Consider the following 22041-nt stretch of genomic DNA (forward strand, 5'->3'; position numbering starts at 1 on the left):
ACAAGTCCGCGAAATTTTAAGTGCATCCTTCGTTGCACAATGCGCGAGTGTCTCTCCGAGCAGCAGCAGCAGTTCGCTTCTGCATTCTACTTTTCTTTATGTGCACAGCCTATCAGTCACCGCACCGACTATTGTGAGGTTTCTCTCTCTCTTATAGTCGTCGCCGATCGTACGTGCTATACGTCGTCTCGTTGGGGGATGCTATCGGATTGGGAGGTTGAGTTTTGCTCGTTATATTCGGTGGAAAATTGCGTAACCGAAAATTGCCCAGTTTTTGCTCATCGATGAAATGATTTTTTAAACATTTAAGCATTCTTTTTAGTTATGCCAATTTTCAAGACATCTCTATGCTTGTAAAGATAGATTTAATTGATTAAGACTGACAAGTAGAAAAAATAGCTAGTTAATGGCTGCGGGAAAGGGCTATATGTAAAATGGACTTGGTCTAAAAAATGAGAAAATCGTGATTATAATCTAATTTTACAAATAATCTAAACAAATCGAAATTCGTAAACTTTTTTGCATTTACTGTGCAATACAAAAAGTTACAAAAAGTAAATTGCTAATATCATGGTTTTGAGGTTGGGTCTATTCTATAAAATGCCCAATAAATAGGAGAAAAAGCGTTTCATCGTCAGTTACGTTTCTGAGTTGTCCATATTTATATATCGAAAAAAAAATGATAAAAATAAAATCTCCTCTAGGCTAATCCTCAATTTCTATACTCGAGGAGAAAGCTGTGTACGCACAAAGCCATCAGCGCACACCCTTTCGTAATTAAACCTGCTTGAAAGCCTATACGCGCCATCAATCGACCCTCGATTTTTCCCCACTTGGATCATCTCTCCAGATAGCCCCGCGTATACAAAGTATAAAATTCCACGATCCCGTCAAAGCGAATCCCTAATCTGGTCGCGCCCACATCGTTTAAAAAAGCCCAATTAGTACGCCGAAAAATCGAGGCAACAATGACGAGCTTCGCGAAGGAAGTTCATTAAGTAATGAATGACACTCGATAATAGCTCTAGCTCGCGAGCGGCCGGCAATAACGCGTTTGCACAAGCCCGCGAAATTCAAAGTGCATCCTCGCGTTGCCCAAGCTGCCGATGCACTCGTGTCTTGTTGTCCCTCTTATTCTCTCTCCTCTTCTTGCGGCTATCTATCGCTTGCTCAGTGCGCCTGTGTTTCTCTCTCCTCTCTCTCTCTCTCTCTCTCTCTCACTCTCTCTCTCTCAGGCTCATTTCCGTTAGCCATTTACGGACAGCGGGGGCTGACAAAGCCTGTGTTCCAATTACATAACAGTCTAGACACCCACCTCTCTTTTTCCAGCCAAGGATGCAACATCCCGGCGGACAATCGATGGTAGGAGGACAAACGATCGTTCACCTACACGCGTACGCGCTCACAACAAGTGCCGCTGCCAGAGAGAGAGAGAGAGAAAGAGAGAGATTGTGCATGGGGAGTAGTCGGCGCGCACTGCATTTTTGAAAAGCGCATTATTTGCAAATAAGTGTATCTTAAGCAAACTATTAGTCATAGCTGCGCCGAGAGGAAAGGGTATTCTCGGAATCGCACCAATCGCGAGAGAGGCTCGAAACCAGAACAAAGAAAATGCCTGGAAAGCGTGTACAAGCTCTATAATGATCCCCCCTCCTGTGTATTCGCGTTGACATTTTTTACGGATTTGCATACCCGTATGATTTATCGCCAGCGTAAATCCTCGCGAGCGACGAGTAATTGGACTATATACCCTCTCGCTTTTAAGCTCTGAGCTTTTCGTATGATAACGAGCTGCGCGACACTGCTTCGAACGACGAGGATTCCATTTTCTCGCCTAACGAAATATTAGCCGGCGATGTTATTCAGGCGCACGCGTGGCCCCGTGAAAGAAAAACAATTAGAAAATGCAAAGCGAGCCGCAAGCGAGATAAACGCGGGGATTTTTCCGAGTCTATTATGTTGTCACGTCGTTGCACCAGAGAGAGAGAGAGAGAGAGAGAGAGATTCAATTGGAAATCGAGGGAGAGATGACACGCCGCGGTGGTATTGTTTGACGAAAATTCTTCAATCGCGAAAACTTGCTCAATCCGTCGGCTCGTTATATTGTAAGGGGCAAAAAACACACTGGCAACTAAAACTTCGTTAGGCGGAAAGTCGCTGCGGGCGCTTCCATCATCCACATAGCAAAAACTACGAATAACTACGAGTCTAATTGCTGTATAGAAAATATCGTTGGTGTATAAAAAAAAGGCCGTAAATAAAATAACGTTGATTCGGATAAAATTTGCCGCGCCGCCTCACCTCTGTCTAAATAGCCGTTGCGGGCATTAATAAAAGGAGAGAAAGAGAGAATCTCTGAGGAATAACCGGCTTAAGCGCGGCGCTCGGCGACGTTTTTGCGCGCATGTGTGCGCGTCCTCAATTGATATTTTATTTCCTGTTGTATACGGCCCCGCTTGTGCGTCGTCGTAATGCCTAACGGCGCGACTTTTCGCGTTATCCCCCGCTTTACAAATGCAGCCGCGGCTCTCTCGCTGTGCTTCAATCACGCGCTCTGCGCTTTTTACAATGGCCCAAGAGAGAATATTTTCCCGGGGATGTAACTGTAAATAGCTTGCCTCCTTACTCGAAGAGGGATTCCTCGCTCGGCGCTTAAATTTTAATTAAGCCGCGCTTATGGCTACACACACACACACAGGTAACGATATAATTCGGTGCTGTCCGCCGCGCTACGAATTGCGCGGTGTGCTTTTCAACAGACGTTGTTTTCCAGCCTTTTCGCGTAAATCTCGCATCGAGAGAGAGAGAGAGAGAGAGCCGAGAGTCCTGCGCGAGCGCGCATCGATTTCATAAGCGTGTAATTTCGTAATTTCGTAACCGCACCTACTTGTCATCACTTCGCCGTAAGTATACCTACCATTCGGTTAATATATTGTGGCGTTTTCTTGTACCCGTGTGTGTGTACGTGCGCTTTTTAATACTCCACGACGACGATGACAAGAGAGAGAGAGAGAGAGAGAGGAGCGTTACCGCACGAGGCTAAATTAACTAAGCGAATCAGAAAAGAGTTTTCCGAGACTCGAGTGCAATTATACTTATACACGTCGGTGAAAAAAGCCGCGCTTCTGGATTGATTAGGCGCGAGTTGGCGCAAAAATCGGATAAAGGAGTGTGTAGTATATGTATATAGGAGAAGAAGAAGAGTGACGAAGCAGCAGACTAGAGAAAGTGAAGCCTTGGCTGGCTATTAAGCCATCTGGCCATTATTTGCGCCACCGCCGAGCGTAGATGTCAATAACGTTATAGCCGCGCGATTGTCATATGCACCGGCGCAGGCTGCATAGCATTGTTGCCTCATCTAATCTTAAAAAGGTGCCGTTACACACTACTCTATACTTTGTCTCTCCCACACTCAGCTGTCTGTGTGTCCGATAATTGAATTTTCTTACAGTATAATACGCAGATTTCGTAAATTCGCACCGATTGCGCAACGGCACACTCTGATGCCTCTTCCTTTCCTTTTTTTTTATCTTCTCTCTCGCGCGAACGTAAAAATCAAATTAAGAAGTCTGGCTGTCGCGTCTTTTTTTTTTTGCTAGGCTTATAAATTTCGGTATTTATTGGAATGTTCGACTTTCTTCACAAGAGCCACACACGTGTCGCGCACCCGGCTCTTAGCCGAGTTTTTCTCCCGTGAATCAGCGCCGGTGAAATTTATAACTTTATGCAAAAAAGAGAAGAGAAGAAGAAGGAACATAACGAAAGCGGAATTTTCGGCTCTATTACGAGTCGTAAATTTCGGACGAAAATGTATTATTGGAAACAGAGGTGTAGGGGTATAAGATAACGATACTCGTAGTGGTTTTAAATTAAACAAAAATATTTATTTGTCATCAATATAAGCTTAAGTACTGGCCGCTTTTACTGTGTGATTGTTTTTTTTTTTTACTCTTAAACGCTACTATTTACAAATATAAGAACGATTCGCTGGCTCGCTCCGTTAATTACAAAATACCTACGGCTTTTTTCTTCTCTCTATTACAATAATACATAACAAGTGATGTGTGTAAGAAAAAAAAAGCGAACGATATCCTTTCAGGCATCGAGAAAAAGAAGAAGAAGAAGAAGAAGAAGAAGAAAAAAAATACATATTATAAGTTGGAATGCCACAGGTTTACTTCGCGTTAAAAATAACGGACTCTATATCTGCATTGCTCCGCGGTCCGCATCGTAGCGTGATTTGTAGTTTACTGGCCTTTTGATTTACTAAGGATCACATTTTCTTTTTTTTTTTCCCTTAAGTTTGCATCGTCGACAAACCCTCGTCGTCCTCGTGTCTCGCATACATTCGCAAGAGTACACCACATACACATGACGTGGAGCTAGATCCCGTACAATATGCTCGTTATATAAATAAAATATCTATGTATATGCAATATATAAAATATTTCATATATGTTATGTCGAATATAGTACAATAAAATAACTCTATGACTGTTCGTTGCATCTGCCTTCAATTCGATATAAAATGAATACGCTCTGACGTGTGTGTGTTGGATATACTTACATATTTGGTCGCGCGCATATTACAATGTACGATAATATTTATATATGTATATATTCATATGTATATATGTATAATAGAGACGTATACACGCTATGGGCTGTCTCGCTCGTCAAGTGCAACGATGAAAAAAGTATAAGCTATCTGCTGCGTTGGAAACATCAGGGCTACGAGTACACGATGTAGTAGTAGTAATAATAATAATAATAATAATAATAATAATAATAATAATAATAATAATAATAATAATGTGGCTGGCTCTGAACACATTTTTTCGTACGCGGATACACACACACACACACACAACGATATACTCTCTCTCTCTCTCTCACTCTCTATTACTCGCTTCGCAATACAATCGCTCCGTACACCGATCTCGACATTCCGGGATAAAGACAGGCTATCGCGCGCGTCCCCGACCAATATATCTATGCAGTGGGGATCAGGCTCAGTCAAACGTTTGATATTACATATCAGTCGGGACCAGCCCGCCTCTGTCCGAATGCGCTATATTTACAGGCTTCTTGGGACTACAGCGACACCTCGGCCGGCCTCTTGACGTCGAGGCTCAGGTCGAGCGGGTTGCTCTTGCCGGTGTTCTCCTGCTGCGTGCCGATCTTGTTGGGCGAGCTGCTCTGCTCCCGTTCCTGGGACTTTTCGCGCTCGGAATCGAGCACGCGATTCGACCTGTGGAAACTGCTCTTGATGGTCGATTTGAGGCTCAGGTCGATAGGTTCCATCTGCTCGACCGCCAGGCCGCCAGGACTTGGACTGGCGAGGAGCAGGTCGCCGCCTCGGAGCGAGTGGTGCGACGTCGCCGGGGTGACCAGCTCGCTCGGGGGGTAGACCAGCCCGTGGTGGTGGTGCTGGTGGTGATGGTAGTCCGTGGAAAGGGTGACCGTAGCGTTGATCTTCCGCCTGGGCGGCGAGTTGCCCTCCTGCTTGAAGTAGCTGAAGGCCGAGTTGCTGCGCGAGTCGTGCTCGTCGCTCTCGACCGAGGAGGCGCCACTGTCGCTCGGCGTGTCGGTCGTCCTCTTGTAGATCGGCAGGAACGGCCGGAAAACCTCGAGAGAGCTCGCGGACGCCATGGCGCTGGGGTCCTTCTGGCCGGCGGCGACCAGGCCGAACATGGCCGAGCTCGAGACGAGGTCCTTGTAGGGGAAGGACGGCGGCGTGCTGTTCCTCGGCGGCGTCGTGTTGGCCGGGGACTGCTGCTGCAAACTGTTCACTCGGTCCTCCTCCTTCTGCCAGGCCAGCAGCTTCAGTTGGTTCTGCAGCGCTAGGTCGTCAGGTCGGGGCGACTTGCCGTCGCTGCCAACACCGCGGCTGCTCTTTTGCTTCATCATCGCCACATGGAGAAGGTGCGACTGCAGCGCCAGGTCCTCCTGACTCGGCGACCTCTGCTCCCGGCCGTCCTTGGCCGAGGAACCGTAGCCCAGGAGGCTCTGCTGCGACTGGGACTGGCCCAAACCTGGCAGGAAGCCAGGTATGAAACCCGCCGCTCCGAAGTGCGAGGCCGCGAGACTGCTGGCGTTTTGATTGTTGTTCGACTGCTCCTGCAGGAGGCAGTGGATCTTGAACCAGTTGGAGCGACGGCCGTAGCGCGAGCCCGACTTGGACATCCCGACCATCAGGCATTTCCTCAGCCGACAGGCCTTGCAGGCCGTGCGGTTCTTCTTGTTGATGACGCAGACGCCGCCGTTCTTGCACTCCGATATGCTGCCCAGGTTGTTGTACGTCCGCCCGAAGAATGACTGCAACATAAAGAGAGAGAGAGAGATAGAGAGGGATTGCTCCAATTAGTCGTGGAATTAACTAAGGTATATATATATATACATATATTCATCGATGTTTCCGCGGCGCACGACACGCGGGAGGATTAGAAAGGCTGAGCGCGTCGGGGATCGGCCCTGGGATTATAGGATAGTCGCTCGATCTTCGATCTCGATTTCTATACATAATCCTCTCCCCTATTAAGGCTGTACGTATATAGGTGTGTTCTCCGATTCACCTTCACTCACGGCGATTGAGCAATTTTTGCAGGACGGACAGTTTCGAAAATTGCACAGAGGAGGCGCAGTAGCTTTGGACCAAATGTGCAGAGCATCGGAACGACTCCGGAGAGGAAACTGTTATATTGGCGCAAGTGTTTCGCTAGAGCGCGGGTGGTGCAAGCGACCTAGGTCATTGTTACTTCCGACGGCGCAGGTGTTTGGCAATTGCGGGTACTTGCTTGCAGTTGCTTGAACTCGCCTCGGTATACAACAAAGAATTCGCTGTGTTTAGCGGCGCTGCGCACTGACGCAATGGAGGAAATGAGCGTAAGAACGGCGAGAGAGAGAGAGAGAGTGGCGAAACGGCGGAGGCATGAATGATCTCTCGCTCTAGCTCCTGGACTCTGACGGAGAGAGGATTACAATCGGAGATTTTCCTTTATCTCCCGTACACTCTTTTGCAAACTCACACACGCACGCAGCGGCTCTTATCTATCAGGGCCAGCCGGTAATTTCGTTACATTAGCCGATACGGTACACACGGCAATAAAAAGGAAGATATATATAGTAATAAGGCTTGCGTAATCGGGTCGCAAAACGGGTACGCGATCTTAATTCTAACGTTTCATTTTTTCTCTCTCTCTCTCTCTCTCTCTCTCTCTCTCTCGTAATACGCTATAATTGCATTGTGCCGCGCGCGCTTTCGGTAATTCGTTTTCCCAGCGCCTCATTTATACTATATACATGTATATAGTCCCCGGCGCTTTTACGCGACGGACGGACGTGGTGAAGCTGACTAATACGCGTGTACAGTTTATATCGAGGAGATGAAAGGACGGCAGTGTGTTAATTCGACAAAACCGATGCTTATCGAGAGCTGCATCAGTCACGCTGGATTAGCCTCGTCCCTCTCGGAGTGTGTTGTGACCGTAACGTCGGCATCGATCACTTCTTCCTCTTTTGATCCGAAGCACAGGACGATTTTTCCACGCCAATAGTACACACACACACACACACAGACTATATACGTATAAAGAGGAACATTGCGCAGCGATTGTCGTTTCTCCTCTCGCGCGAGCCTTTCTCTCCCATCCGCCCGCATCTAGGCTCTCATCCGGAGAGCACCTGTAACGCGCGAGAGAGAGAGAGAGAGAGAGAGAGAGAGAGAGAGAGAGAGAGAGAGAGAGAGAGAGAGAGATGGGCCTTTCTCTGTCACGACCTCCGGCGTCACGACTCTCCGGACTCGCGTAAATATGATCTCGTTGCAGCGCCGCTGCTGAGCTCTCTAAGTGATAGTAATCGGCTGCGCGGATTTTTAAGCCCCTGTTGTATACTCCAAATTCTCCGGACCGCATAAGCATTCCTCTCGTCGCATTGTGTCTTTAGCGGAATATCGCTTATTTTCGAAAGCGCCGCGCGCGGCTTTCCCCGGAGACATCAATGACTGTCCGGGGCAATCAGCGGCCGCGAGATAAAAAAAGCGCGTCTCTCTCTCTCTCTGTGCGAGTATTTGCGCGGAGAATTAGCGCTTACGAGAGGAGGAAATGAATAAAGCGACTATGCACAGGCGCGTCTTCTTCTCCGAGTATGTAGTGCGCTATAGTCGGCGGGTGAAAGTCGCGGAGTTATCGGACCTCCGGTATCGGGTCGCGACTGTTTGCTTCCGTGCGCTCGTGTCTACAAGCTGCACATATCGCGCTATACGCCTCGAGGCTAGTCTGGAGAAGAGCCGACCTTTCTACCTGCTGCGTGAATTAGCCGCTCTTTTCGGATATAGGCGGAGTTTCTTCTCCGAGGAATTTATATGGGCTTTCCCCGGCTGTATGTAGTGTTAATTTATTAAAAGTTTATTACATACGTCTTTATGCGAGTTACGCAACGCGAAAAAAAAAAGAAAAAAAAAAAACAGAGGAACACATCACAACAACACACACGTGAAAGTGTACGGACGGCCGAGTATGTGAACCCAGCCGTGGCCGTGCTCGCTTTTCACAGCTGCGTGTGTATTTCGAGGTTGTTGCGAGAGAGATGCCATCACCGCGTTAATTATCGCCCTCGGTTATAATCGACGTGCTCTAGTTTTCTTTTTCTCGTTTTGTTTCGAAAAAGGGCGCGAAATTTGAAAAGCGCTTGAGCAATACCAGCGAGGCGTATATTGTCAACCTGTGCACGGGGAAAACTAGATTACGATACCAATGCGATAATAACGAGGCTCCTTCGCTTGCGAAACGGCCATTCATAAAGCCGGCGCTCGTCACTACATATATATATATATATATATATATGCATCAGTAGGTACAAAGTAAAAGTCCCTCGATAGCGCACTGCTGGTGGGGGTAGAGAAGAGAACAGCGCGGAGAGGAAAAGGGAAAAAAATGACATGTTTAGAGAAATGATGTCGCTAGGCGCATAAAGAGGCTTGCAATTTGCTGGAAATGCAACGAGAGAGAGAGAGAGAGAGAGAGAGAGAGATGCCGCCGCGCGCACGAAACGCTGAATGCGTTTCTGGAACACGACGCGTCGCGTTGCATAATATCGATTGTTATGAAAAGTTCTCGCGATCGCCGCTATACTATACTACACAGCCGTACGGGGTCTCTCTATACTAGTGGAACATAAGACACAGAATTGCGTGTACACGCGCAGAGAGGAGTCACTCGGAATCGCCGGCTGAATGTTAAGTGCGATTTGCAAACGCGATTTCGTTTCGCGCTCTGAGGCAACGGGCGTGAACTGGGCCAGTAGTGTAAGTGCCGATATAATTCGACTCGCGTTGAGGTGTTTCGATTTCGTTTCACCTGCATCCTATCGTCTTTCGCAATAGAGTTATATTGACCCTGAGCGATTTTTCGGCGACCGGTATCGAGAAAATCGGTTGCACAAAACTTTGCATTCTTTTCTAGTCCACTTGTAATTGCCAAAGTGTCTAGAGAGAGAGCGAGAGAGCGAATGGAATTGCAGCGTCCTTGAACGGCACTCTTATATCTCACGAAATCTAACCTAAAATCGGAACGCTGCTGTGTGCAAAGTCGATCGTTAAAGTCACCGCTCGTTACGCTCGGCAATTTTCCAGGCTGCGGCTTACGTAACGCCGAGAGACTTATCGCTCTAATTTTCGACCTTTCCTGCACAATGTACTCTCTCACGGCGTTGCAGCGCATTATGCGCAGCGAGGAGAATCGAAAAAGGTACGCGGAGAGACATCTCCATCGGCGTCGTCGAGAGGAAGTAATAGCGATAAATCGGCGGCTCGTCGTGTTCGCCGCGCGGTCACGTTTCTTCTCAAGGAGGTCATCGAAACGTCCCGCTGATGAATCAACGGAAACTCCGACACTATACGCTATTCTCTCGTCCGCATCTCTCTTTAGTCAGCGCTTCTTTTCACAGAAATAACAACCTTCGCGCTGCGACAGAACAATGGGAGTAATAGTATCGCATCACCATATGTTGAGGGTTGATGCATCAATGCGCGATACACACACACACACATATATATATATAAATTTTTTTTTTCAGAGCCGAATATAATCCGTCGAGAGCTGCTGCATACTTTTCTCGGGAGCGTCTCTCACTCAGCGCAAACATTTGCCTCATCCGCGTGTGCGATAACAGAAAGCTCGTCGTTCGGCCCCGAGGCTGCAGAGCGACGGAGGTGCGAAGTGTCGTGAAATCTCCTCTCGCGGCGGGCATTGCTATGCAAATGACTTCTCCAAGCTATATATATATATACATATACGTGCAATTAGGTGGGGACGACTCGTTCCTTTTGTGTCCCGGCGACTACTCGACACTCCCCGCAAGCGCAGGTGTTTCCTCGACTACTTCGAGCCTATGTGTGTGTCGATTTTTTTGTTGTTGCTTTTCCTTCTTTACTCGAGAGAGCATAAGTAGGAGAAGAAAGCCGGCTTTCTTTTAGCGAGCTTTTGATTAGAGCGCGAAGGTCACTGAACCTTCGACTTTTCGGGCTTGGAACGGATGGGTTTCCATATGGTTTGGTGACGATAAAAATAATCGAAAATAGGAGAAACTGGTTCTCCGGCGGTCATGGGGTATATATAGTGGCATCCTCGGAATTTCCGGAGGAAGATGGTCCCCTCGTACTTTATGGTCCATTTGTTTTGCTTTAACACTTCCCGGCGCATTAACATTTCAGGAAATTTTCGGCTGACCGTCTCCATATTCTATGAAGAGCCCGTATACTGACTCACACATATTCTAATAATTCGAATTGGATTATAAGGCGACAATAGTATAAATAACCAAGAAAATGAGACACGTTTATATCGAGCGTATATCAGAATTAGCCGTCTCGCGTTTAAGAAGATTTAGCGCTTTTATGCGAAACTCTCATGAGACCACCCATCATCATCCCGTTCTTTAAACTTTATATATATATATATATATTTGTCCTCTCCTTTCTCGCATATTCGCGTCCTAGCCGCAAAGCGCCGGCAGTTGTTCCTTATCGGCATCCGGATCGCGTTTTCTGCGTCTGTGAATACACACAGACACACACAATGCGCTCAAGTGAGCCGAGTAATTTCTGGCTTTAAATCGCGTTTTAAGATATATCGGGCCGAGCGCGGCGGAGCATCGAATTTCGCGCATGTATATCGGGAGATTACGATAATAAGACGGGGATTTTATCGCCCCGCAGAGCGAGACGTCCGATTTTTATTGGCCCTGCGCGGAATGATACAAGTATACTAAAAAGCGGACCCGATCGTCTTCTAGTTCTTCTTCTTCTCTCCTCTTCTTTCTTTTTTTTTTCCAATCTAAAAAAAGCAGCTCATTCGAGGTCGTTGATATTCCGGCTCTCTAATCGAATCCGAATATTCATACATACGAATCAGCATCGAAAAGCTCATTGTTCTCTGAAAAAATCGGGGTCGATCATACACATAGCCGAAGAAAGGGGCATAATTAAAAGTCACGAGCAAGCAAGCCATCAATCGCCTCGATTGCTCTCTCTCTTTCTCTCTCAAGAGTCCCTCATGCTCTTGCGAAGTGCAGAAGCGCGAGCTCCTTCGCATTCCACCAAGCGTCCGCAAATAAATTTTTTTCGCGTCCTCCGCACATACACACACACAGACAAAGGCTGCGCGAGGTTGCGCCGTTTTCGCAGTCCTGGCCATTGTCCCGAAGCTTCTATATATATATACACACACCTTTCGGGATGAATGAGGCCGGCGCTTATGAATCACGCTGACGCGCTCGACTTCTGTGCTCTACCCACGGGCGAAAATTCAATCGCGATGATACATAAATTTCCGCCCCACCATTCGAATAGCTTGCGTAATGGCCGATCGAAAAATCGTCGCTTCAGGAGGAGAAGCGTATAGATAAGAGCGGCGTTAGTATGCTAATCGGGTATAGAGCTCCGCAGAATCGACGCTTCTTTTTTTTTTTCGCCGAAATTCGTCCACACACACACACACACAGATTATAATGACGCAAGCCGTACGTGTGTGTCGCAAGGAGAAGAAGCTCCCGCGGCGAGTAGGGAAAAGCTAAAGTTACAGATTTAGATGAGCGAGAGATAGAGCCGCTTGTCCGCCATTAACTGTCCGGCAGCTGGAATTTATGTTTTTGAGGCAGCAGCAAGAGAGAGAGAGAACGTCGCGCTGCAGCCGATCGGTTAGCGAGCGAAGAAGAAGAAGCCGCAGCAGAGGCTACTCTTCTTTTCCCCTACTTTCCGCTATATCCTCGAGCTTGTGTGTGTGTGTGTGTGTGTGCTCGCATATGGCTCTCACCTTCGGACTCTCGAGAGCTAAACTTTCTTGTCGCGATGTATATAGCTTGGAGCTCTTTCTCAATCCGGAGCAGAGGCAGCGCCGTCGTGGTACGAATTTCATTTGAATTTTACCGGACACTCGGCATGATTGGGAATAATTATACGCAGATCGCAGATTTATCCCAGCGCACTAGGTAAACCATCGCTCGTTGTTAGCCTAATGAGATCCAATCGGACGGGTCACTTAGTATGCGGTACCGATATGTTCCCTTTCCACTTGCTCTCTCTCTCTCTCTTTCTCTCTCTCTCGCGCGCGCAAGAGTGTATACACAGCTTAGCGGTGAGAGCAGCGTCTTGACGTCCGCAGGTCGAGAGCAAGGGTCAACACCCTTGGCCGTACGGCTGTTAACAAGACTACGCGCTTCGATTATATAGACCGAACGCATAGCGCCCCTGCACAGTATGCAGACAAGCTCGCACCGGCTTTCTGCCAATTTGCTCCCTGAGAGAGAGAGAGAGAGAGGTTGACGCTTTTACCGGCTATGCACAGCGTATGATGTATCGAGACAGCTGAGAGATTGCGAATATGTCATAACAGCTTTTAGTGCATAGCAGCCTGGCAATTACGTCGTTAACGCGCGCTCTCTTCTTTTTTTTTTTTTTTTCATCTAACGCGCGTCGTTTTTAATCATCGCAGTCTAGAGGGAGCTCAACAGAAGCATCGCCCGGGAGCTGAAGCCTCCCATTTTTCGTTTTTACGAGCCGAATGCGGTCTCGCGGTTTTTCCCCGCCCTGCATAAAGTCTCTCTCTTTCTTACCGCAGAGACGCGCGGCGCTTCCGCGAGAAAAATCCGGGATTGCAACGCGCTCTGTGATTCTGTATTATCTCACGGGAAATTCGAATTTTGTATAAATGCGTATAGATATAATTACCTTGCAACCCTCACAGGTGAACGCTCCGAAGTGGAAACCAGCGGCCGGCTCTCCGCAGACCTTGCACTGCTGATTCATCTGTAAAGAAGATGATGTTTTAGTTAGGTGTGAAGATTTTATTCTATTTTATTCTACTCGTCTCCTATAATTCTCTCTAAAACCCCGTGAAAAATCGTCTCGCGGCTCCCGTTCTCTCATCCTCCGCCTGTATAATTCCCCCGTCCCTTATCTCTCTCTCTCTTATTCAGGCTTGCGCGCGCGCGCGCGCACGTTCTCTTTTTGCGTCGTCGTCGTCGTCGTCCCGAGCGGGACGTATTGCAGTCTGCGGTCGACTATAGTCTCTCTCTCTCGCGCATTTAAAAGGTCGCCTTTATCCGCACGATATCTATGTAGATTAAAGCCGTCTCATAACAGCAGCAGCAAAGCAGGTGCCTAATAAGGCCTTTTAGCCGCGGATTTGCATTAGCCTCTCTTGCGTATATACATCCGTGTGTGCACCGGAAAGCTGCAGTATATAGTCTGTGCTCTCTGACATAATCTCTCTCTTGCTCTCTTGGCGGGTAAAACAAAAAAATCATAACGTTTTCCGTCATCGCGGAAGCGGCGCTTTTTTACTCTGACTCGAGAGGACGTCGCGATTATTCGACGGCTTTCTAGAAATCGCCGGCGAGTATACACGCACACACACTGGAGAAGATCGATCGAATCACTTTGATGGATGGCGAGCCGCTGCTTTATTTATCGAGCGGCTTTTTCCGCGCCCTAAACAGCATCGCGCGCAGGTGCTCGATATTTGAATTATATATATATATATATATATATAGATCTTTCTCTTGCAGCAATTAAACCGCTCGCGCAGGCGTTTATGTTTTCATCCAGGAGAGAAATGCGCGCCGGTACAGGCATCAAAATCGGCGGCTGCTTTTTTGCGGCTAGGGTATTTTAACGAGAGACTCACCCGCGGGTAATTAGAGCGACGCGAGGGATGCTGCTACCGTATGTCTCGGTCATTTGTACTTAATTACGTTATGTCGACCTCCGGCGCTGCTCTCTGCGCGAGATGAGAGACACAAAGACGCTGCTGCTGCTGCTGCTCCCGTTCACCGCTTCTTCTTCTTCTTCTCCTGCGCGTTTGTTGTGTGTGTGTGTGTGTATACATGCGACGAATTGCCGAGATCGTTAAGCCTCCTTTCCGGAGGCTCTTTCTCTTCTCTTGGGCTTCTCTTTATCCTCTCTTTTCTCACTCTCTCTCTCTCTCTCTCTCTCGCGCGAGAGAGAGGCTACTATCCTCCGCTTTTATTATCCTTCAGAGTAGAGGCAGCAGCCGGAGAATAATCGTTCGACACTTAATAATTATTTTTCTTCAATAGAGAGCGCTGAGGACGATTTGTCCGCTGCTGCGGAGTGCAATCAGCGCTATAGCTACTGAATTGTGAGAAAAATTTCTTCTAATAACTTTATTTTACGAATTCGCGTGTTCTTCTCGGCGGTATAGTTTGATTTGAATAAAAAATCGATACACTATAGAGAGAGAGAGAGAGAGAAGAGCCGTGACCCTTATACAGACGCTCTTTCGGTTTTTTTCCGATTAAAATCCTGCTACATAAATCATCGTATCGGAGTAGATGTGGCCGTTGCCGTAATTAAAGAATATCTGCCGACACATACAGACGTTCGAGCTAGCGGATCAGTAAATGTATGCGTGATAGAATTTGGGGAAAGAAAGTGATATCGGTCTACTACTCCATTTGCGATTATAATTAGGCGAAGCGTCTAGGAATCGCTTTATTATACAAAAGCGACGAGATCTAACGTCCAAGGGATAGAATTTCGGCGAATAAAACAGTTTCATCGATTTCGAGGACAGAAATATACACAGCAGATGAGATCCTATATACACGTGCCTGCGCAGAGCGAGGAATATCCACGCGCGCTCGCCCGATCTATATATATATATATATTCATCCGCAACGGCACAATCTCCTCATTTGCATATAAGAAATTGCATTCCAGTTTTTACAGAAACGGAATTTATAAGACAAAGCGCGGCGCGGAATGCCCCGCACACAACCCGCCGAGATTAAGTGGATCTCCGATCGCTTATGTATATATCTGCTTATACACACACACACACACACACACATACGTATACACCTATATACGTAAGAGACGGATATACGCGACTCTCAGCGTAAATTATAGGCGGCGAAGAAGCGCTGCGCGCTCGCGTTTTATATACGTGCATATCACGTATAGTGGGTGTTACGAGTACACAGCAGCAGCAGCAGCAGCAGCAGCGGTGGCATATACATATAGACACATGCGAGGAGGAGGAGGAGGAGGAGGAGGCGATCCAAGGCCGGAAAAAAACGATTGTGTATTACCAGTGACGCGCGCTCTCTTCGCGGATGCGCGAGAGGAATCTTTAACGAGCTTTTCGTCGCTGATGCGCCAGTGTGCGTCTGTGTATCCATTAGAAGAAATTTCCAACGAATCTCCGGATACTCGGGAATTCAAATATTGAAACTACATCCCCGCAATAAGAGCCATAATAAATAACAGCGGCGGAATTCCGCGCGCAGAAATCAGACCGCTCTCTCTCTCTCTCTCTCTCTCTCTCTCTCTCTCTCTCTCTCGCCTAATGGATATTCGAGGGGGCCGGGAAAATAAAAATCAACAAATAACAGCTGGACACCGCTCTTCACACTTCTCTCTCTCTCTCTCTCTCTGCAAGCGGCGGGTGGCGTAAATATCGCTCTTATTCAGAGATGCGTTTTTAACGATCGCCAAGATGAATGGTTCCATCTCTCTTTCTCGGCCTTGAAAAATCCCAACGCGCGCATGGCCCGTTTCTTCCCTCTCGGCTGTTTTTCGGAGCGCGCACAATGCACACACACACATATACGCCACGGGAGCCGAGAAACAATTAATAACCTTCTTCGGGATCATTTATCGCGACAGTTTAACCCTCCACCGGCAGGCACCTCTATATGTGTGTTTTATTCCTCGATGCTCTCGAGAGCCGTGACCGATAGGATTTTTAACGGAACGATTCTCGCTTTGCATATGCGTATGCACTGTTGTACGCAGTGTATGCGGAGAGCGTTTAATGTCTCTTTTTTTTCTCCAAGCCCGCGACTCTAAGCCGTTTACGACTTGACGCTTAAGTGGAGCGCGTCGGCCGGTGCAATATGCGAGAGAGAGAGAGAGAGAGCCGCCGCTTCACCTGTGTGTGTGTGTGTGTGTGACCGCGCTTGAGAGTCCGCTCTCTGCACGCGTGTAAGCGCAGCGCATACAGCGTGTGAAAGAACGTGGGTGATTTGGCTTTTTACTCTCCTCTCGGCTCTGCTGCAGCCACGAGGGTTAAGAGTCATCGCTTCGTCCCGCTCTTTTTTCTTCGCACTTGTGTATTTCCTTCTCTCGCGCGGCAATTTCCTCCGCTGCAGCGAAAAATCGCACATATCTCTCGATATAAATTTCGATATTTCGCGCATGCGCACACAAAGTATTCGAAGCTCCTTTATTTGGCGATTAAACGCGTCGGCTCGCTTTGATTTATCATCTCGTAAACGGTGGTCTCGAACAGAACCCCGTTCTAGAGAGAGAGAGAAAAAAGCTTCGCGCACACATATAAGAGAGACTATGAATCCAGACGCGTCGGAATGCTATTTAACTGCAGTGCGCTGCACACTCGCTTGTTTCTCATTCGAGAGAGAGAGAGAGAGAAAGAGCGAGGGATAATAACAAACGCGTTGTAATATATGAAATGTTATTTAGAAGCGCATAAAGCTCGAAACGGAGGGTAGTGCTGGGCAGCAGCCGAGCGCGTAATTGATAGCGCATGCGCGTAAAAACGACTTAATAATAATATTAACGATTTCGAGTGATCGAGCGAGAGGTTCTTTCGGGCTCTCTCGCGTCAGAGTCGCGAATATCATAATCTCTCTCGACGTGAGCCGATTCTTGCCCTTTTCATTATGCACACGCGGCTCTGCGTGTGCTCCCCTTCGCACACATGTGCCCAACAAAGCCAGAAGAACAAAAAGGCGTTAAGTCAGATCACGACCTTAAGGTTACGTCGCTCACGAGCGCTTCATATGCAAATCGCAGCCCCGGCGATTTTTCACACACGCACACACACGCACACATATATATATATACATATAGCACCGATTAATTTTTTCGTACACAGCGCACTCCGCGGTTATTTTATAAATCGCACTTCCCGGAAATAATATTCATACACATCACGAATTGCATATTTCCTATTCATACGTACGCTGCCTCCCCTATATACATACATTTTTTGTCTCTATCTATCTCAACCTTCACTCGCACACACACACACACACACGCGTGCTCTGGGCGCGACTCACTTGATCCGCTCTCGCGAATACATTACACGCGCTCGCGCATTATAAAAGGGCAGACTTTGACCTCTTCGACAGAGAGTCGCACAAGTGGGATAATAATCGCGTATAAAGCCCCGACAATGGAGCGCCGCCGCTGTACCCGACACACCGCAGTCATGTGTGTATAGAAACAAAAAAGAGGGAAGAAGAAAAAAAATTATACGCGGTGGACAATAAATATATTTTGACATGGGAGAGAGCTTGTCTCTCCAACGGACCGACGCTACAAACTGGGCCCATTGTCGCTATAGCGCAAGTGGCCGTGTAAGCAGATTTATTAGCGCGGAAAGGGTGACAATTTTATGTTTTCATTACAGCGCCCTGTATGTATAGTACAGATGAAAAAAAAAAAAAAAAAACGAAAAAGGGATCAAAGGCGCATTGTTTGCCGACACGCCGCGGCTTTCACCGCAAGAAAGTCCGGTGAAAAGCGCGTTCGTGCCCCCGTTGCTCCTCCGTAGCCCCCGAGGGCACACGCGAGTTTATGCGCGAAATGCCCGCCGCGCGCGATCGGGATAAAGTCGGAGAGAACGACGACGATTTTTATCCGACGTCGCTGCACAGCTAAGGAGAAGAAGAAGCGCCGCCGCGATTACGTAGAGAGACACGCATAGCATTACGGACATTTATACGTGTGTGTGTGTGTGTGTGTGTGTGGGTAGGTAGAAGCGCGGAAGCGCCGAGCGCGACGTGCCGGAGATTTAAACGCGCGACAGCGCATGTGCCGCTGCCGAGCGCAGCCTAAATCGTGAATCACGGCTATTTGCGGTGAGCTGCGACGAGGACGATTTTTTTTTTCTTGTATATACTTATACTTTGCGATGTTATACCGATCGATTCTCGGTTATACAGGTATTACCTATAACTGTGCGGGGAGAACGACGAGGATACATACAGTTGAAAATGTGCCGTAGCGGCTTATGTAAACGATACGTGACTCGAATGCAGATCCATTTTCATTTATCTCCCGCGCGCGAGCGAGCGGTTCATTGTTCGATCAATTTTTCGACGCCAGCACTGAGTCAGACGCTTATGCGTACGTATGGAGCACTGGTTTCTTCGGGCACTCGTTGAAAAATCGGCAACTGCACACTCACCTTTGACGCGGTGTTTCGACTCTCTCGTAAGATCGGTATGGAAGAAGTGCGGCTTTGGGCTTACGCAATCACATGTACACTACGCTGCCATGTCCTCCTCGAGATCTTCTCAGCTCTCTTCGATACTAGTGTTGTGTGTAGCAGGAGCAATAATCACCGCACGACAATTAATGATCTCTACCGAAAAATCCAAACTATTTCGGAGTCCTAGAACACTCGCGCTGGCACATGCTGTCCGCACACTACTCTTACAATATAATCTCGCACAAAAGTAGCAGCTAGTGGTGGTCTTCCTCAGCTTGTTCACTCGCGAGACTGTCCCTCGAGACTGCAGCAGTCCATGCCGGTAGCCGGTTAAGCGCGCGCTAGTGTCACTCTGCGTATGGGTGTGTATGTACACCCGATGCACCTGTCGGGGCCAATACCGATCTCTCCTCCTGCGCGCGAAGCGACCGGCGTGGGCGCGCTGCGACGGCGGGGGGGTGGGGGGGTGGGGGAAGGGATAGACGACAGAGAGCAGAGAGTAAAAAACGGAGCAGCTCCGACGGCAGCGCGCGAGTAGTGCAGCCGCGTCGCTGGACGGGAGAGGACTGGCGCTTAACGATCCTCGACCTGTTGGACTGAAGGAAGGTGGCCGATTTTCCTTGCCGCCGCCGCCGCCGCTGCTCTCCTCCCCTCCCTCCCTGCGCGAAAAAGTGGGCCCCGCTGTCCAAGCCCCGCCCACCGCCGGGCTCGGCCAATGGGGGGGCGAGTCGCTACTCGGGCCCGACCAATGGGAACGCCTGGGGGGCTGGGCCTCATGCCACGCCCATCGGCTAAAGCGACCGAGAGCGAGATATGCACTTGCGCATGTATCCTACACGTCTTGTCTCGGTGCGTTTCTGTCGCTGCATGCATGCTCCTATGACCTCTCGCGCGAGGGGGGACGGCGACGCACTATGCTCCTTTGAAGCTTTCATTCCGGCGCGCCCGCCAATCCTCTGCTTAGTTAGCGCTCCGCGCGCCGAGAGGCTTATGCGCGTTTATATTCGCATATCTATCCGTCTCTCTCTCTCTCTCTCTCTCTTGTGGAATATTGCACTTCCCGCTTGCAGCGGATTTATGTTTTTCCACGTTCCCATGCCGACTCTTCCTCTTATTATCCGCGAATAAATTCGATTCCCCCCTCCCACCCCTCTCTGGTGAGCTTATCTGCGCTGCTTGGTTGTTCCGCGGATTCGTTTATCACACCTCGGATCACGCCGAGGCTCGCGCTGAGATTTTCCGATCCGAGTTGGGGAGGGAGAGACTGCGTGATGGCGGATTTATATTGTTGACTGTACCAGGAAGATGACGATCGATGTTTGCTCGATAGACGTCCTGCGTGTAACGCAGGCAAAAATCGGTAAAAAGAGAAAGCCCATACCGGCGGGAAACAATCGAGCGATCGATTAAAATCGCGCCTATTAACGAAGCGAAAAGTATTTTCGAAACGGCTCGTCGCTTCGGCTTCTCTCCCGAGAGACGCGCTGAGCAAGTATGCTTTTTGTCAGGTATATTAGGAGCAGATATTGACCCTATATATATATATATATATATATATATATATATATATATATATATATATATATATATATATACACGTGCTCGCTCTCGAGAGCCGCCGAGGGTTAGCCGAGAGACGAGCGCGACGAGGCAAATAAAGAAGAAGAGAGAGAGAGAGAGTGAGAAAAAAAATAACGCGCGCTGCTCTCTCGGCGGACCTTTTGTAAGTCATTTATGGACGTTTTTAAGGTCATTCGCCGTCGTAAAGCCGGGCCCGGGACAAAACCGACCCTAAAAAAATGTAGGAGTGTAATCAGCGCCGGTGAGAGAGCCTCGAGAGAGCTGAGAGACAATTTTACAGTTGTCAACCGCGCGCGTTCGAGAAGAGGCGAAATGGAGTGTCGAATCCGAGTCAGTTTCGTCATCCTCTTCATCGAGAGCCGACGAATAAGAATATATTCCTCGCGATATCGCCGTGTGGTATAATGGGGTGAGCGATACTCACACTCGGTATAAATAACACACTCGCGATAATCGTCGCTGGAATTCGGGAGAAGACAGTATAGATCTCGTGTCTCTGCGTGGTTTCAAATAATTATGCAAATAGTATAGAAGATGTCCTTATAGCAGCTCTCGGCTTTCGAGAGAGACTCGAGAGGATGATATTTGCTTCTTAAGTAAATCGTATAATTTAGTGCAGCGCGCGTTCGGTCTCTAATTCTCGGTGTCACCTTCGACGAGTTATCGTGCTTACGGCCAAAAATCAAGCCGATTTCTAGTTTTTTATAATTTTAGATCGGATTCCTATAGCTCGAGTAGAAACGGATGAGCGACTGGATCATTTCAATACAAATGAGTTATTTGACCTTTATTTTTTTTTCTCATCTGCTTCTAGCATTAAACAGCTCCAAATGTTCAGATTTATCGTTTCCGCAGAGGTAATCCAGCTGGTGTACATCCAACATCATTGTTTTTCAATTTTTCAAAGCGACGTCTCAATTGAAGACAATTTCTCATATACAGAAGAGCCCGCAGTAACGGGTATACATATCGCATCGGCACAACAAATTTATAAGAGAAGGAGATCCAGACTATCTCGCGTTATAGGTGGCACACGCGATAATCTCCGAATTTATGAGAATTTTCGGAATAATTTGAATATACAAGGTGTGGCCGATTCGTGTTTCGGGAGAGAACCGGAGCTCATATCTCGCTTATGTGTGTGTAAAAAAAGAAGACACGTCGCGCAGAAATTGAGCAAGAGACTCGAGCTTCGGCCGCATTTACGTAGACCAAATAGAACAGGTGACAAATGGTGAATCATTACACGTGTGTGTGTGTGTGTGTGTGTGTGACTCTCCGATGGGTGCTGCGTTATGTGGAATACATATCGATGGAAAAATGAAGGTCAGCACAGAGAGCCCGGTATATAAGAAAGTTATTCGAGGAATTCCCGAGTGTGTGACAATAACGCGCTCTGCGATCTCCATAGTATAGCTTGAAAATTATACTCGATATATTATACTCGAACGAATGTATTATATCTTCAGCTCGAGTAAACAGCCAAGAGGAAGCAGATGATTCTCGTCTCTCTTTCAAGATTTGCCAGTATAATGAGCCCACGTTCGGCAAAGCCTATTGCTTGTACAGTGCAGTACACGTCCGTTGGGAAGAAAGAGGGCACATGTGTAAAAAGTCAGAGAGAGAGAGAGAGAGAGAGGACAGCTATGTGTATCGAGAGCCGCGACGCTAATTGAAACGTATATAAGAGCAGCAGGCGCTA

At 48.0% G+C, this 22041-nt stretch overlaps 1 protein-coding gene across 2 annotated transcripts; it reads right to left on the reverse strand.

The window, feature by feature from the left end:
- Window positions 1-3904: 3904 nt before the first annotated feature.
- On the reverse strand, window positions 3905-19333 carry LOC100121357 (protein embryonic gonad). 2 transcript variants are annotated; one of them, XM_001604919.5, is made up of 3 exons: window positions 18735-19333; window positions 13226-13303; window positions 3905-6318 (listed from the first exon to the last, which is right to left on the reverse strand). In XM_001604919.5, the coding sequence occupies exons 2-3, from the start codon at window positions 13301-13303 to the stop codon at window positions 5095-5097; spliced, it is 1302 nt and encodes a 433-aa protein (XP_001604969.2). In that variant the 5' UTR covers window positions 18735-19333; the 3' UTR covers window positions 3905-5094. The 2 variants fall into 2 exon arrangements, with proteins under 2 accessions (XP_001604969.2, XP_031786310.1); XM_031930450.1 differs by lacking the exon at window positions 18735-19333 and adding an exon at window positions 18497-18728.
- Window positions 19334-22041: the final 2708 nt, after the last annotated feature.

The sequence above is a fragment of the Nasonia vitripennis genome, chromosome 4, assembly GCF_009193385.2.
Source record: "Nasonia vitripennis strain AsymCx chromosome 4, Nvit_psr_1.1, whole genome shotgun sequence".
Classification (NCBI taxonomy): domain Eukaryota; kingdom Metazoa; phylum Arthropoda; class Insecta; order Hymenoptera; family Pteromalidae; genus Nasonia; species Nasonia vitripennis.